The sequence below is a fragment of the Verticillium dahliae genome, genomic scaffold (genome assembly GCF_000150675.1).
Source record: "Verticillium dahliae VdLs.17 supercont1.5 genomic scaffold, whole genome shotgun sequence".
In the NCBI taxonomy this organism is placed as follows: domain Eukaryota; kingdom Fungi; phylum Ascomycota; class Sordariomycetes; order Glomerellales; family Plectosphaerellaceae; genus Verticillium; species Verticillium dahliae.
This window is the reverse complement of record NW_009276938.1, coordinates 1,039,787-1,053,715: the sequence shown is the minus strand read 5'-3', so window position 1 is coordinate 1,053,715 and position 13,929 is coordinate 1,039,787. Positions and strand designations below refer to the sequence as shown.

Below are 13,929 nucleotides of genomic sequence, written 5' to 3'. Positions count from 1 at the left end.
TTCAACTTTTTTTTTCCCCTTCGGCGGCTGCGGCTCTGGGACAAGCTCGATCACGCAATCCCGTCTCTGACCCGATGATGACTCAACGACGCCCCCCCCCCCAACTGGCCGTTTCCCTCCCTTCCCCTTCCGGGTGCACACTGCTCCCTCGACTCGACCATGTCTTTGGTCCAGCAATGTCGTGATCAACAAGGCCCCTCCGCATGCTTGCTTGTCCCTTAACCATTGTTTTAGGTTTTGCCCATGTCTCGAGACGACCTCTTGGGTGCGTTCGCATCGGTATGATGTGATCAACGATGGCGACATCCGTAGTGGCCCCTTGCTGCATTATCTTGGGTCTCATCTAATCGATGGACATGGAGCAAAGTCACCATTACGGAAGGAGGGACAGCAGACTATCCCATGTCCAGATGAAAACATCGGGTTTGAGCTCACCGCTAGAAGCCGTTCCGCTTTCCAGAAGGTCCACGAACGAGAGAGGAGCCCGCTCAAGCACTTCCGATCGAGAACCTGGAAGGTGCTTAATTACATGGTACCCTCGACTCGAACCTGGCCTCCCAGGGCGCTTCCGTCATTTTGCGGCGGCATGATCAATCCGGTCATTGCGGCCGTCTGGAGAGCGACACTCCGGGGGCTGATGCTGATGCTGATGCTCATGCTGCTGACATATTGGACCAGTATCACAACATGCGGCCAAGGCAGCGTGTCGCACGCGCCCTGCCGACAAGTCTGTGCTGTCTGTCCATCTGTTTCTGTCCTGACATCATCAGGCTTGTCCGTCAGGTGTATTTCAAAGCCGAAACCCGAGGGGCGCGGCTCGACGAACGGCCACTTTCGGGTCAGACGTGACCAATGGTACGGCCGATGCTTCAAGGATCATGGAGGGGCCAGACCCTGGTGCTATTCTCCTTCCAACAACGCCAACCACGAGCGACTCGAGATGGTTTGGTTTTTTTCCTGGCAGTCCTTTCTGTTGAGCCACACAAGACACACGGACTCGCACACATGGATCAGACAACCCATGTTGCATATGGTCCCCCATCCTGCGCATGTTTTCACGGGCCTCATCGCACTCGACCCCGCATCTTGGGTTCGCTCACTTTTCTCGCCCGCCGGAGGCGCGTGTTAAAATCGTATTGAATGCCGCCAATGGTTTTGACGCGTCCATAGCAAACCCCGACAACCCAGTCACGCACCGTCCTTCAAACGCCGAGTATCCGCCAAGGTAGGCTGTAAAACCACTGAGGATGGGGATGTTGCACCAAGAACAGCCCTTCGAATGGCGCGTTGTTGAAGCTCTCATATTCTGGGAAACCCCCCTCCATCTTGTCGCTGCTGCTTGATCACATCATCGGATGCCCTGGACGTCCGGTCCAATAACGGCCATTTCGTGCCTGGCAAAGACAGGCTGGCACAGGCTGGCACAGGGCTGTATACGCAGGCTGTCAGCTCGAACCTCGCTCCCCCAGATCTGTGGATCTACGCCTGAGATCTCATGCGCAGTACGTGTCCACCCCACGCCACACTGCGCCCCCCTCCGACCCTCCTCGGCGCGCTGCAAGCGCAGCAGCACATGGGCATCACGCAATCCATCCCATCGTAGGAGGACACCGGCGTATCCACCATACCCGGTCGGAATACAATCGCCCCGCTCTCCGGCGCCCGTCCGATGGCTGCTTCGGCTCCGGGACGTGGAGTCTGGCCGTGCACCTGCACCTGTGGCTGCGGCGGATCTGTTGAAGCCACACCGTGTCCAACCCTCTCGTACTGTGCCCCTGTTCTCCCGCTTCGCCCCCCCCCCCCCCCCCCCACACTCCATCCATGGGCCCCCCTGAACGGAACTTCCTTCAGGCACAGGCTCCAATCGAATAGCGCTGAATGACCACTGACAGGGCGGGCCCTTACAGCGCTAGCGTGGCTGAGCCCTGGGCAGACAGTGTGTAGGCAGGAGTCGGAGTGTGCAGGCAGCCCCTGTCAGCTCAGGTCTCTCGCAACCCCCCGCTGTCTTTCCCACTAAGGTACCTACACGACGACTTCACTGATCACCTGCCATTTGCCTTTGCCAATCGACCACCATCAGATTGACCCCTTTGAGCGTCAAAGCGACGCCCTTACGTGTATTGCGGACTATCACGACTGGTAGTACAATACAGCGAATCACTTGCCTTGGGCACTCGAACTACGTGCCATCATTGTCGCTGCTGAAGGACTATACTCTCCGAGCAACACCAAATCTACTTCAACCTGCGCAATGCGCCTGAATACCTAGTTCAACCCTAGGCTTTCGAACACGTATCCCTCCATACCTATTCACGCCCCGTAGGATGCCTCCCCGACGATCACACAAGAAATCGAGGGCAGGCTGTCGGCGGTGCAAGTCGCGCAAGATCAAGGTAACGCCAGTCCCCTCCACCGCTGCCTTCTCTCCCCACTCGCCATGGAACACCGGAACCTCGGATCTGACGAGACGCGACTGTAGTGCGATGAAGTTCATCCACGATGTGGCAACTGCCTCAAACACGGCGTGGCATGCGATTTTCAGAACCCCGACATCGTCGAAGATCTCGTCGCTACCGCCTCAGCACCATCGCCAGCAGCCCCCGCCCCCGCCTCGACAACGGTCTCAGCAGCAGATGCCTCGACGCCTGCCTCCTCTCCCACCATACCATCGCTCAGCGACCTCAAGACACCGTCACAAGGTGTCACATCACCGGCCTTGTCATTTGCCACACCACTCTACACCATGCCGTCGACGCCCACCATCAGCACCAAGTCCCCGACGAACCGTCTCCTCGAGCTTCGCCTGATGCACCAGTACACATCCATGACATCGCGCACCCTTGTCGTGAACTCGCCCATCACCGACGACATTTGGCAGAACACAGTCCCCCGCCTCGCCTTTAGCGGCGCCAACTATCTTGCCGACGCCATGCTCGCCGTCGCCGCCCTTCACCTCCGCTCCTTCAACCCTGACGACAAGGACCTCGCCCGCGCCTCCCACTCCTACATGGCCTCGTCTCTGTCCGCGTACTGCGCCTCTCTGAACGAAGGGATCAACGAGTCCAACGCCGAGGCGCTCTTCCTGACGGCGACCCTAATCGCCTTTCAGTCGTCCGCCTCGCGCATCTTCATCCGCGACGACGCGAACCCGGCCGACCCCTCGAGCGTCTACACGCTGCCGCTGTCGTGGTTCCACGCCTTCCAGGGTGTCAAGACGGTCGTCGCCTCGTCCTGGCCCTGGCTCCGCTCCTCGGGCATCGTCATACCCATCATCGACTCGCAGCCCGTGCTGCAGCTCGACCTCGACGGCTGCGCGCCCACGTCCTTCTTCGGCCACCTTCTCACGGACCTCGACGACGAGCTCGCCGCCGAGCCGTGCCCCGTGACGGCCATGGCGACCAAACAGACCTATCTCCACGCCGTCGCCGTCCTCAACTGGGCGCACAAGATCCCGCACCGCGGCGCCGCCCTCGCCTTCCCGGCCACCGTGTCGAAGCGCTTCCTCGACCTGATCGAGGCCCGCCGTCCGCGCGCCCTCGTCGTGCTCGCCTGCTTCTTCGCCTGCCTCAAGAGCATCGAGAACGTCTGGTGGCTGCACGGCGCCGCCCGCCGCGAGGTCATGGGCATCGTCTCCCAGTTCGAGGCCGCGAGCCCCTGGTGGGCCCACCTCGAGTGGCCCGTCCGCATCGCCCTCTACGACGGCGCCGTCATCCCGCCCGACGTCTGGGGCGCCGACTGGGTCACCGAGGAGGGCAAGACGGACAAGGGCTCCACCATGCTCAACGAGACGTTTGTCAACCACATTGAGATCCTCGCTGGCATGCTGGCCAAGGCCCAGTCGCTGCCGCCGATTCCCATCCCCGGTGATGCGGTTCTCGGGTGATCCGGCTGATGTCAGATTTTTTTCAAAAGAAGAGAAAAGGCAGATCGGAACAAAGACGCAGCTCCAGGTCACATGGTGTCAGATTGCCGAGGCGCTGCTGACCCAGGTTTTCGGGATCATCCCTTATTGGCTTCTTTTCTTCTTCTTCATTTCTGGTTGGATATTGGGTAGCTCGGGATTTGACGGGCGGCGTCGTGTGAGTATTAGTCCTTGGCCCCTGCTCCTTGAGCACGCCTTGAGAGGACTAGCAGGCGTTTGAGAGAATTGATTCACCTACTCGACGCTTATGGTGGTGATTCGAGTGGTATCATGGAATCTTGGTTTGGGGGGGCAATCTTTTCATAGCATATATATAGCGCGTTCTGGGTCACATTTTGGGTACAAACGGCTGGGATCAGACTTTGGTGGGGGATCAGGCTTGGACATGATGATTCGAGTTCTGGCAGAGGAATCATTTAGACAACCCTTGATCCAAAGAGAATAGGTTTCAAAGTAAGCAAAGCACACAAACAAGCGATGCCACTCTGGTGTGTTACGCACATGACGGTTCAAGTAGACAAGGGCGAACGGAATAGCATGATGATAACCGAATCCTGTCTAGAGCATGTCCGAAGGACCGAAACAGCCACGACGCCGTTTTCTCGTTTTATATCGCAAGCCAGAGATGCATCCCCTCCCTTCCCGAACGCCAGCCCAAGAAAGAGACGCAGAAGCAAGAACCCACATCACCTAGCACGGTCCACCTATATGACAACCCCCATCCCCCCCTTCCCATCCATCGCCGGGACATTGCCTCAGTTCTTCTTCCTCTTGTCCGTCTTGACCTCGTCGTCGCTCGCCGCATCGTCGTCGGCAACGTCGCGGCTGCGCTTGAGACCCTTCATCCTGCGCGTCTGCAGCTGGCTGAGGTCCTGGCGGCCCGTGTGCACGCGACCGACCTTGTCGCCAATCTCGTCCGTCTTGATGTTCTTCTTGGTGCGCTCCTCGGTCGTCTTGGGCCGGCGCATGGCCTCCTTGAGCACGGCCTCCTCGGGCTGCTGCATGCGGCCGACGCGAAAGTCCATGCGCGGGCCAATCTCGTCGACCTCGACGCGCGGCAGCCGCTGGCCGGACCGCCTCGTGCGGATCGTGTACACGCGCAGACGCATCGGCGGCTTGGCGCCCGCGAGCCCCTCCTCCTCGACCGACAGGCTGACGAGGTAGCGCAGGCCCTCGACGTCGACCTTGTCCGACGGCTCGCCCTTGAAGAAGTCGGTCCACATGCTCTTGGCCATGGTGTACTCGTTGGCCACGGGCGAGTCCCACGCCGTGCCGGAGAAGACGACCATGGGCCGCTGGCCGACGGCGAACTTGGCGCCCTTGAACTGCTCGAGCTGGCGGAACGTGTCGACGTCGAGGTGCATCTCGAGCATGTCGAGCACCTTGTGCGCAAAGAGGCGCGCAAACGTGATGGTGTGCGGCCGCTTCTTCGAGTGGAACCCGAACATGACGAGGGACGACTGGTTCTTCTCGCCGAGGAACTCGAGCGAGTCGGCCTTTTCAAACGGGTGGATCTCGTTCTTCTTCGTGAGCCTGTTTTCACATGCCTGTTAATGACCATTTTCTTTCTTCCCTCGAGAATATCAGACAGGGGGAGGGGGGATCGGAGGGGGGCTGAGTCGTACTTCTTGACGAGCGGCTCCCGCATGATGCAGAGGTTGCTCAGCGCATCCTGCACGACCTGGCTGCACGTCGAGCCCTTGAGGGCCATGAGACGCTTGGGGTTTTCGACGACCTTGGGCTCGCGATCGGCGAGGGCGCGCTTGCTTCGCGCATTGCGCGGCTTGCTGTTCTGGTCAGATGTACGGTCGGTGTAGAGAGGCTGCTGGCATCCGAGACTCACACTTGACGAAGCATCGTGGGCTGTGGGTCTGATATTGGCCAGTCTTTTTTATTTTCGTTGCTTCTTGACACGCCGGGCAGATTGAAGAACGAGCGTTGGCAAGGGGTATATTCGCTCGGTCTATCGATGCAATGGACAGTGGCGACAAGGCGGCAGTCGAGTGTGTCGTGCAGAGCTCAATGGTGAAGTTGAACGCAAAGGCTGGGAACAGTTTTTTTGGTGGAGCCCGCCTTATCGATAGGCCTGCACCCCGCGGTGTGCATTCCGCCAGGACCCCTGCTCACGCTCACGCTCACACTCCAATGCTTGATTATTGACGACTCAGAGTGAATTCGACCAAATCACTAAGCAGGAATTCAGGTGCTGCCGCCATTGAGCTCTTGACATTCTCACTGATGACTGACTCCATTGAGTTATATGCGATCGATGCTGCCGAAAACACCTGTGCTAGGTTCCCATCACTGCCCCCCCCTATCCCGTATCCTGTACATTTCTCATTACACAAAGCAAAGCCCCCTGCCTCTGCCACCGCTCGTCTCGAGGACATGAAAACTCCCTCCCTCTGTGAGGAGCGCATATGCGCCTCTGTTAATGCCAGCAGTTCTAGTTGCGCGCGGTGGCGCGCCGAGTATGGACATCCGAAAACAAAGGCCCTGTGTCACCTGTGGCCTGGGTATCATCGCACGTGTGAGCGCCCTCCGCAAATGAAACGCCGAAATTGCCGCCCGGTGATTGCGCCGCTTAGGTTGCCACAGCCATGGGCATATCCTGTTTCGATGCCGGCTCCTGTGCCTGTACTGCCTTGGATCCGCGGCCCACACCGCCCATTCCCGCATGCTTCATGTGGACGCCCTGGCTGAGGACGCTGGCCGTTCGCAACGTCTCTGGAGACACGGCTGATAGTGTTGGTGACTGCTGGGATGTTGCCTGTCCGTTTGACGGCGGCGGCGGCAGTTGCTGCTGCTGCTGATGATGGTGGTGATGGTGGTGGTGGTGGTGGCCCGCATGCGAGGGACCAGCTTGTGGCGGCGCCGAGGGCATGGCGGCGCTGGTGCCGGGCTCAGAGTGAAGAGGCACATGTTGCATCTTGTGGGAGATGTGGTTGGGGTTTGCCCAAGGCGTGTTCTTGATAAACTGTTCGCCGGCCGGGCCGAGCGTGCCTCCAAATGAAACGGCTTGGTAGTCTTCAAGAGGCTGCATGATTGATCTCTGGCGAGAACGCGAGGCTCGCTGACCGTCGTTAGCAAGAAAGTTTCCCGACACAAGTCCTGCTGTTTTAACATACCTTGATAGCTTCCAGATCGTCATCAATTTCTGTAGCGCTTGCACCTCGCATCGCAGGAACCGCGGGAAAGCCTTCATGTTTGGCGAGGCCAGCGAGATAGGCCACCTCAGTGTTGTATGCGACGGCATTCCTGGTGCGCTGGGCAGGGATCGTGGGAAATTGAATGCTGTAGTCGGGGACGCTGTGTGCGCTGCGCCTGGCGTTCTGGGTTTCGTACCACTCCTGGTTGAGCGATTCCAGGTATTGCTCACGCTTCTCCCGGATACCCTGGTAGAACTGTCCCCAGATCTGCGCCCTGCGGGCAACCGAGAGTCTGTCGAGGGCTTGAATTGTAAGCTCATGTTCCCTGTTGACCTCGCGCATCCTGTTGTCGAGTCGCTCGTCGAGACATTGCCTCATGAGAAGATATTCAGGGTGGGTAGGATTGTCGGACTGGAGAGACTGCTCCTCGGCTTCCAAACGCTCGAGGCGCTCCTTGTAGAGTCTGGCAAAAGTCAGTTAACAGGCAGGCATGAGCCGGGATTGGGACTGACCTCTCGCGAAAGAGCACAAATCTGGCTTCAAGCTGACTCCACTCGTCGAGTGCGGCTTGTTTCCTCTCAACTGCGCATGACGTTAGCTGCCGTTCGATCATGCCAATGCAAGTGGTTGTCTTACGTTCTTCCTCGTCTCGGGCCGCAGCGTCGGCATCGTCTTCAACCTCGGCAACAGCCACATCCTCGTCCACTCGGGCTTCAACGCCCTCGTCGGCAGTGCCTTCTTCGTGAGTATCGGCGTCGTTTATCTTGTCATCGTCGCCGTCCTCGGTCTTGTGTTTGCTGCCATTCCTCGTGAGCTTCCGCGTGACGCTGGACGCTTTGACTGGGCTGGCGCTGTCTCGAGACGGCTCAGTCTTGGCTTCGGTGGTCAGGACGGGAATTTCCTCGTCGGCCGACTGGTTCCCGCTGTTGGGGTGCGTCGACAGAGGATCGTCCTCATCATCTTCGCGGCGCGCAGCATCGTCCAAGTCTGGCGCGGCGACCGAGCCCGTGCGCTTTCTCAAGGGTTGATCAGAGTCGGATTGGTCGACGGGAAGTGACCGTTTTCGCTTCTTCGTCTCCGATGATTCTCGTACAGGGCTTGCCAGCGACGTGACGGCGGGCTTGGCAGGTTTGGTTGGGGAAGGGGATCCGTCGCCGGGGCTCGACGCCAGCGACACGTCGTCATTGTCGGACAGCGACTCGTTATCGCTATTGTCGGCCTCTTCGTCGACGGAAAATGTCTTTTGGAGCTTACTTGGGGTGTGCTCAAAGATCTGACCGTCATTGAACTCATTGACGACGACGTCTCGGTGTCGCTGGGCTTGCGGTGTGTCGAAGAGACGCTCCGTCTCGGCCTCGGTGTCGTTGGCGTCGGAGAGATTGCTGTCGGACTCGGACACATCGCCCTCGTCGTCGTCGTGCTGGCGAGGCGTATCGTGATGTATGTTCATGACATCGAGAGAGCCTTCGTCGCCGTCTCCGTCCTCGACGTCGCTCAACGGACTGGAGATGTTGCTGTCGTCGTGGTCAAGGGTCGGCTGCTCTGGCGAGAGCGCAGGGGGGATCGCCCCAGCGGCCGCCATCGCTTCTTGCTTGGGTGATCGCAATCGCAAACACGGATGTATTATTTTCGCGTTGGGGCAAGCTTGTTGGGGCTTGGGTGGGAGAGGTTTTCGCGCGAGGAGGTCGGGTTAGGAAGAGGTTGGAGGGGCGGAGCTGCAGCGGCTGCGAAGGGTGTCGGCAGGAAGTGGTGCAAGAATAAATTGCCAGAGTCAAAGGAATCAAATCGTGAATGAGGTGTTTCGCTTCCTGTTGGTAGGGAAATCGGAGCTTGTTGGGTGGGAATTGTGGTGTTGTAGTGGGAAACCGGAAGAAGCATTAGTGAACCTGCCACTCCATCAGATGCGCTCATCTACCTCGTGCCTCTGCTCCTCTCTTCTCGCTCCTCTTGCGCACCAGCACCAGCACCAGCACCAAGCACCAAGCACCAGCATCACTTCGGTCGGCAGAACAAAACCCGTTCATTGGCTGGGAGCCGAGGCGGTGAGAGGCGCCCTGAAGTGGGTCCCCTTGCGGGTTCGGCGCGGCAAAACTCGACCAATCGATTAGCAGCGCCAGATTGGGGATGTGCCCCGCTGTAAAGTTGACCGTCAGTGTCTGCGAAGAGGCCTAGAGCTCGACATTTTTCTTCGGGGTGCGACTTGACGAAACGGCCAGGATCCCATCTGTCTGTCGCAACCACCGATTCTCGTTCAGGAGACCTTATACATCATGTCAAAAAAGTATTTTGCACCCCGAAATTCGGTCAGATAAGAATCGTGTACTAATTTTGTATCAGAACCTCCAAGTTGACGGCCTCGTCCAAAGCCGTGGACCCCACCCTCGATGCTCTTTTCTCCTCCAGTGTAAGCCGATAATTGCTCTGTACGATCAATGGAGAGACGTAACTTGACTGACAATTTCCAGGCTGGATCTGCCAAACCTCACCCCAAGGCTAAATATGCCGAGGCACCACCACCTAGGCCCAAAAAGGCTGTCGAAGAGTCCGACGAGGAGGAGGAAGCTGGTGACGACGAGGATGCCGAGGACATGGTAGATGCTGATGCCGACCTCTCTGAGCTCTCAGACGACGCTGAAGGCGAGGCTTCTGAGGAAGAAGATGTGGAAGAGGCAGTAGAGCGCCTGCTGGAACCCCCCCGGAAGCCCAAGGAGCGCAAGCGCAAGCGCGACGAAGACGACCTCGAGGGCAAATACCTGAACAAACTCGCCCTAGAAGAAGAGAAGGAAGAGGCCCAGATCAAGCGCCAGAAGAACAAGTCGGAGGCCCCCAAGGCCGAGCAGGCAGATGACACAACCTCGGACGATGACGTGGAGGAGGAAGTCCTCCCCGTCCACGAATCCCTCGTCGCAAAGGACAAGAAGGACGCCGACACCAAGGACACGGATATCGAGAAAGCCAACCGCACAGTCTTCCTTGCCAATGTTGCCGCCGAAGCGAGCACCACAAAGGTCGCGAAGAAGACGCTCATGACGCACCTCTCGACCGTCCTGGAAAAGGGCGAGAAGATTGAGTCGATCCGGTTCCGCTCGCTCGCCTTCTCGGCCGGCTCTATGCCCAAGCGCGCCGCCTACATCACGCACTCGCTCATGGAAGCCACGACCAAGTCCGCCAACGCCTATGTCGTGTACTCAACCCCGGCCGCGGCGCGCAAGGCCTGCACTACGCTCAACGGCTCCGTCGTCCTCGATCGCCACATCCGCGTCGACAGCGTCGCCCACCCTGCGCCCACCGACCACCGTCGCTGCGTCTTTGTCGGCAACCTCGGATTCGTCGACGACGAGACGGTCCTCAACACGGACGCCAGCGGCGAGACCAAGGAGCGCAAGCGCAACAAGGTCCCGTCCGACATTGAGGAGGGCCTCTGGCGCGTCTTTGGCAAGGAAGACGGCAAGGTCGAGAGCGTCCGCGTCATCCGTGATCCCAAGACCCGCGTCGGCAAGGGCTTCGCCTACGTTCAGTTTCACGTCCGTCCTCCCCCATCCACCCATCTTCCTCCTCTCTACAGGTTTCATGAGCAGCCACTGACATGCAAATAGGACGCCAACGACGTCGAGGCCGCCCTGCTCCTCAACGAGAAGAAGTTCCCCCCCATGCTCCCGCGCACCCTCCGCGTCACCCGTGCCAAGGCCCCGCACAAGACGGCCCTCGCACAGGAGCGCTCCCGCGCCAAGACGGCGGGCGACAAGGCCACGGATAAGAAGTCGACAAAGTACAAGCAAAAGGCCACCAACGAGGAGCTCTCCATGGCCGGCCGCGCCTCAAAGCTGCTGGGCCGCTCGGGCGCCCTGTACAACCACAAGAAGAAGAAGCAGGGCCGCGGCGGTAGCGGCGACGGCAAGGAGCAGGCCAGCGGGTCAGGGCTCGTCCTCAAGACACCCGAGGAGATCATTTTTGAGGGCAAGCGCGCGAGCGCCAACGACGGGCGGCCGAGCGACGTGAGGATCGGTAAGAAGAAGGGCAGGGTCAACAAGGGACGGGTGGAGAAGAAAGGACGTGGAGCCGTGAGGGCCGCGGCATGGCGAAAGGAGGGCGGCAAGACGAGTAAGGATTGAGGGGGACGGGGACCAAGGTAAAAGTTGTGATACCACTTGTGTGTTGTGTTACATGGACCGGGGGTCGGCGTACGAAGATGGAGATATCATGGCTTTTCATGGCTTGACTTTTTATGGATGTGTTCGGCTTCGAAGGCGATTCATCTGGTCTCTTCCCGATGCTTCCGCATTTTGCCTTGCATCGACTAGTTCATCATTCCGTCTCATGTTGTTGGATTGAATCCACAACGCTACATCATCTGCTTGAACCAACTTCAAGAAGAAATCTCTACACTTCACACCGATTGGCTCGACAGAGGTTCTTGGGCTCTTCCTGTTCCACCAGGCAATTCAACTGCCTTGCGAGCTACCTCGACCAAGCACCAGCTAAATCACATATCCGCAGTCGTGACAAACAAGCAACGAAAGACCGCACAACGCTAGCCTGGTCCTCATCTATTAAAATCACAGAGACTCCAGAAAATAAAACATCCATTCGTTGGGTAATGGATTTCAGAAGGGGTAATCAATCCTAGGCCTAGCGTCGTGTCGTTCGACGAGGGGACGAGGGGAACAAAGAAATCTACCAGGCCACCACCTCGACAGGCTATCAGGATGCAAGAGAAGGCAGGAAGCAATGCAGGCTTTTGTTCTGCAGGAGCATGATCCGCCCACAGCCGCAGTTCCGATCCCCATCCAAGTGTGTACAGCAAAACGCAAACGCGAGGAAGGCAACTCTCCGGGGTCGTCTTTCACCTCTTAGTACTCAGCGTCACCCTCATCGGGCTCGAATGAATCGGCGGCAACCTCCTCGTAATCCTTCTCGAGCGCAGCAAGATCCTCACGGGCCTCGCTGAACTCACCCTCCTCCATGCCCTCACCAACGTACCAGTGCACGAAAGCACGCTTGCTGTACATGAGGTCAAACTTGTGGTCCAGCCTCGACCAAGCCTCGGCAATGGCGGTGGTGTTGGACAACATGGAGACGGAACGATCGACGGAGGCAAGACCGCCATCGCCGGGGGCGGCGGGGACGGCAACAGGCTTCTGGTAGTTGATTCCGAGCTTGAAGCCCGTGGGGCACCATTCGACCAGGTTGAAGGAGGACTTGGCCTTGAGCGCGGCAATGGCAGCGTTGCAGTCGCGGGGGACGGCATCGCCACGATACAGCAGAGCGACAGCCATGTACTTGCCGTTGCGGGGATCGCAGACGACCATCTGGTTGTTGGGCTCGAAGCCTGTTTTTTGTCATCAGCATTACCATCCTCAACCATGACAGACCGTCATTGACTTACACTGGAAGGTCAGCTCCTGAACCTTGAAGCTCTCGTGCTGGCTGTTCGAGGCAGACACAACGGGAGCGTAACTGATCAGGGGGTAGTGAATACGAGGGTAGGGCACCAGGTTGGTCTGGAACTCGTTGAGGTCGACGTTCAGGGCACCGTCGAATCGGAGAGACGAGGTGATGGAAGAGACGACCTGAGCGATCAGACGGTTGAGGTGCTCGTACGAGGGACGGGGGATGTCTAGGTTGCGGCGGCAGATGTCGTAGACAGCCTCGTTGTCGACGAGGAAAGTACAGTCGGAGTTCTCGATGGTGCTGTGGGTGGACAGGACAGCGTTGTAAGGCTCGACAACGGCCGTCGAGACACGAGGAGCGGGGTAGACGGCGAACTCAAGCTTGGACTTCTTGCCGTACTCGGTAGAAAGACGCTCGAGAAGGAGGGCACCGAAACCGGAACCGGTACCACCACCGAAGGAGTGGAAGATCAGGAAGCCCTGGAGGGAGTGGCAGTTGTCTGGGCGGTATCGTTAGCATACGGTCCTACAGATGTAGCACTGCAGATGGTTCTCACCGGCAACACGGCGGATGCGGTCAATGACATTATCGACCATCTCCTTGCCAATGGTGTAATGGCCACGGGCGTAGTTGTTGGCGGCATCCTCCTTGCCGCTGATCAACAGCTCGGGGTGGAACAGCTGACGGTAGGCGCCGGTACGGATCTCGTCAATGGGCGAGGGGTCCAGGTCGACGAAGATGGAGCGAGGAACGTGCTTGCCACCGCTGGTTTCGGAGAAGAAGGTCTCGAAAGAGCCAGGGTCGCCGATCTCAGGGCCGTTGGGGTCGGGACGACCGTCAGCGCCGAGGCCGTGCTCGAGGAGGTAGCTAGCTAGAGGTCAGCCTCCGAGCAGCAGGATGGTGAGAAGTTTCGGGTCGAGAAGACATACAGTTCCCAAGCGGAGTTGCCCAGCTGAACACCAGCCTGGCCAAGGTGGAGGTGAAGAATCTAAAAAAGGGACCGGCTTGTAAGCATGCTTGAATCGAGACGAAACAAAAATGGTTGATGGCGGAATCAGCCAGCCGAAGTGCAGAGTTCCATTTCCACTCGTTTTCAGGGGTCCGGCCCCGAGGAATGGGACGGCCCGCGATAGCTTCACCTGGCATGGCAGCTTCAGGAACAAGGAAAGCTTCAACATACCTCGCCCTTCATGATGAATGATGTTGTCGGAGAAGAGGCTAGGACGGAGACTGCAACGGAGAAGAGAGCAGCTTTCACGCGCGCAGCGCTGGTGTGGTCCAAAGGTCCAAGGAAGGCAAGGAGGAGAAGGAGGTGGTTTTCCCAGGTGTGGTGAGGTTTGGCGGGCCTGGGTACAGAGTAAAGGGACCGGGTGTTCAGTTGTGGGCTCCAAGGCGGGGCACGTCAACAATCGGGTGGCGCGATAGGGGAAGGCGCTGGGAGATGCACATCGCGGGTTAGCGCTAGGT

General features: G+C 58.6%; 5 protein-coding genes across 5 annotated transcripts; 2 read left to right on the top strand and 3 right to left on the bottom strand.

Moving 5' to 3' along the window:
* Nucleotides 1-2,324: 2,324 nt before the first annotated feature.
* Nucleotides 2,325-3,883, top strand: VDAG_03306 (uncharacterized protein; the record flags this gene model as incomplete). The annotated part of the gene is made up of 2 exons (XM_009657171.1): nt 2,325-2,393; nt 2,480-3,883. The coding sequence occupies 2 exons, from the start codon at nt 2,325-2,327 to the stop codon at nt 3,881-3,883; spliced, it is 1,473 nt and encodes a 490-aa protein (XP_009655466.1).
* Nucleotides 3,884-4,677: 794 nt separating this feature from the next.
* On the bottom strand, nt 4,678-5,779 carry VDAG_03305 (ribosome biogenesis protein RPF2; the record flags this gene model as incomplete). The annotated part of the gene is made up of 3 exons (XM_009657170.1): nt 4,678-5,455; nt 5,548-5,709; nt 5,766-5,779. The coding sequence occupies 3 exons, from the start codon at nt 5,777-5,779 to the stop codon at nt 4,678-4,680; spliced, it is 954 nt and encodes a 317-aa protein (XP_009655465.1).
* Nucleotides 5,780-6,506: 727 nt separating this feature from the next.
* Nucleotides 6,507-8,653, bottom strand: VDAG_03304 (uncharacterized protein; the record flags this gene model as incomplete). Its single annotated transcript, XM_009657169.1, has 4 exons — nt 6,507-6,995; nt 7,051-7,534; nt 7,584-7,653; nt 7,708-8,653. The coding sequence occupies 4 exons, from the start codon at nt 8,651-8,653 to the stop codon at nt 6,507-6,509; spliced, it is 1,989 nt and encodes a 662-aa protein (XP_009655464.1).
* Nucleotides 8,654-9,341: 688 nt separating this feature from the next.
* Nucleotides 9,342-11,183, top strand: VDAG_03303 (nucleolar protein; the record flags this gene model as incomplete). The annotated part of the gene is made up of 4 exons (XM_009657168.1): nt 9,342-9,352; nt 9,409-9,475; nt 9,537-10,595; nt 10,668-11,183. 4 exons carry the CDS (start codon nt 9,342-9,344, stop codon nt 11,181-11,183), a joined length of 1,653 nt encoding a protein of 550 aa, XP_009655463.1.
* A 402-nt stretch (nt 11,184-11,585) lies between these two features.
* Nucleotides 11,586-13,753, bottom strand: VDAG_03302 (tubulin alpha chain). The gene is made up of 5 exons (XM_009657167.1): nt 13,643-13,753; nt 13,392-13,450; nt 13,019-13,329; nt 12,458-12,961; nt 11,586-12,400 (listed from the first exon to the last, which is right to left on the bottom strand). Exons 1-5 carry the CDS (start codon nt 13,652-13,654, stop codon nt 11,922-11,924), a joined length of 1,365 nt encoding a protein of 454 aa, XP_009655462.1. The 5' UTR covers nt 13,655-13,753; the 3' UTR covers nt 11,586-11,921.
* Nucleotides 13,754-13,929: the final 176 nt, after the last annotated feature.

Excerpts from the sequence above, each read along its gene's own strand:
- VDAG_03302 (XM_009657167.1), bottom strand. Across the intron at positions 12,962-13,018 it reads CCGCATCCGCCGTGTTGCCG|ACAACTGCCACTCCCTCCAG; the intron begins GTGAGAACCATC and ends GATACCGCCCAG. Across the intron at positions 12,401-12,457 it reads TCAGGAGCTGACCTTCCAGT|GCTTCGAGCCCAACAACCAG; the intron begins GTAAGTCAATGA and ends GACAAAAAACAG.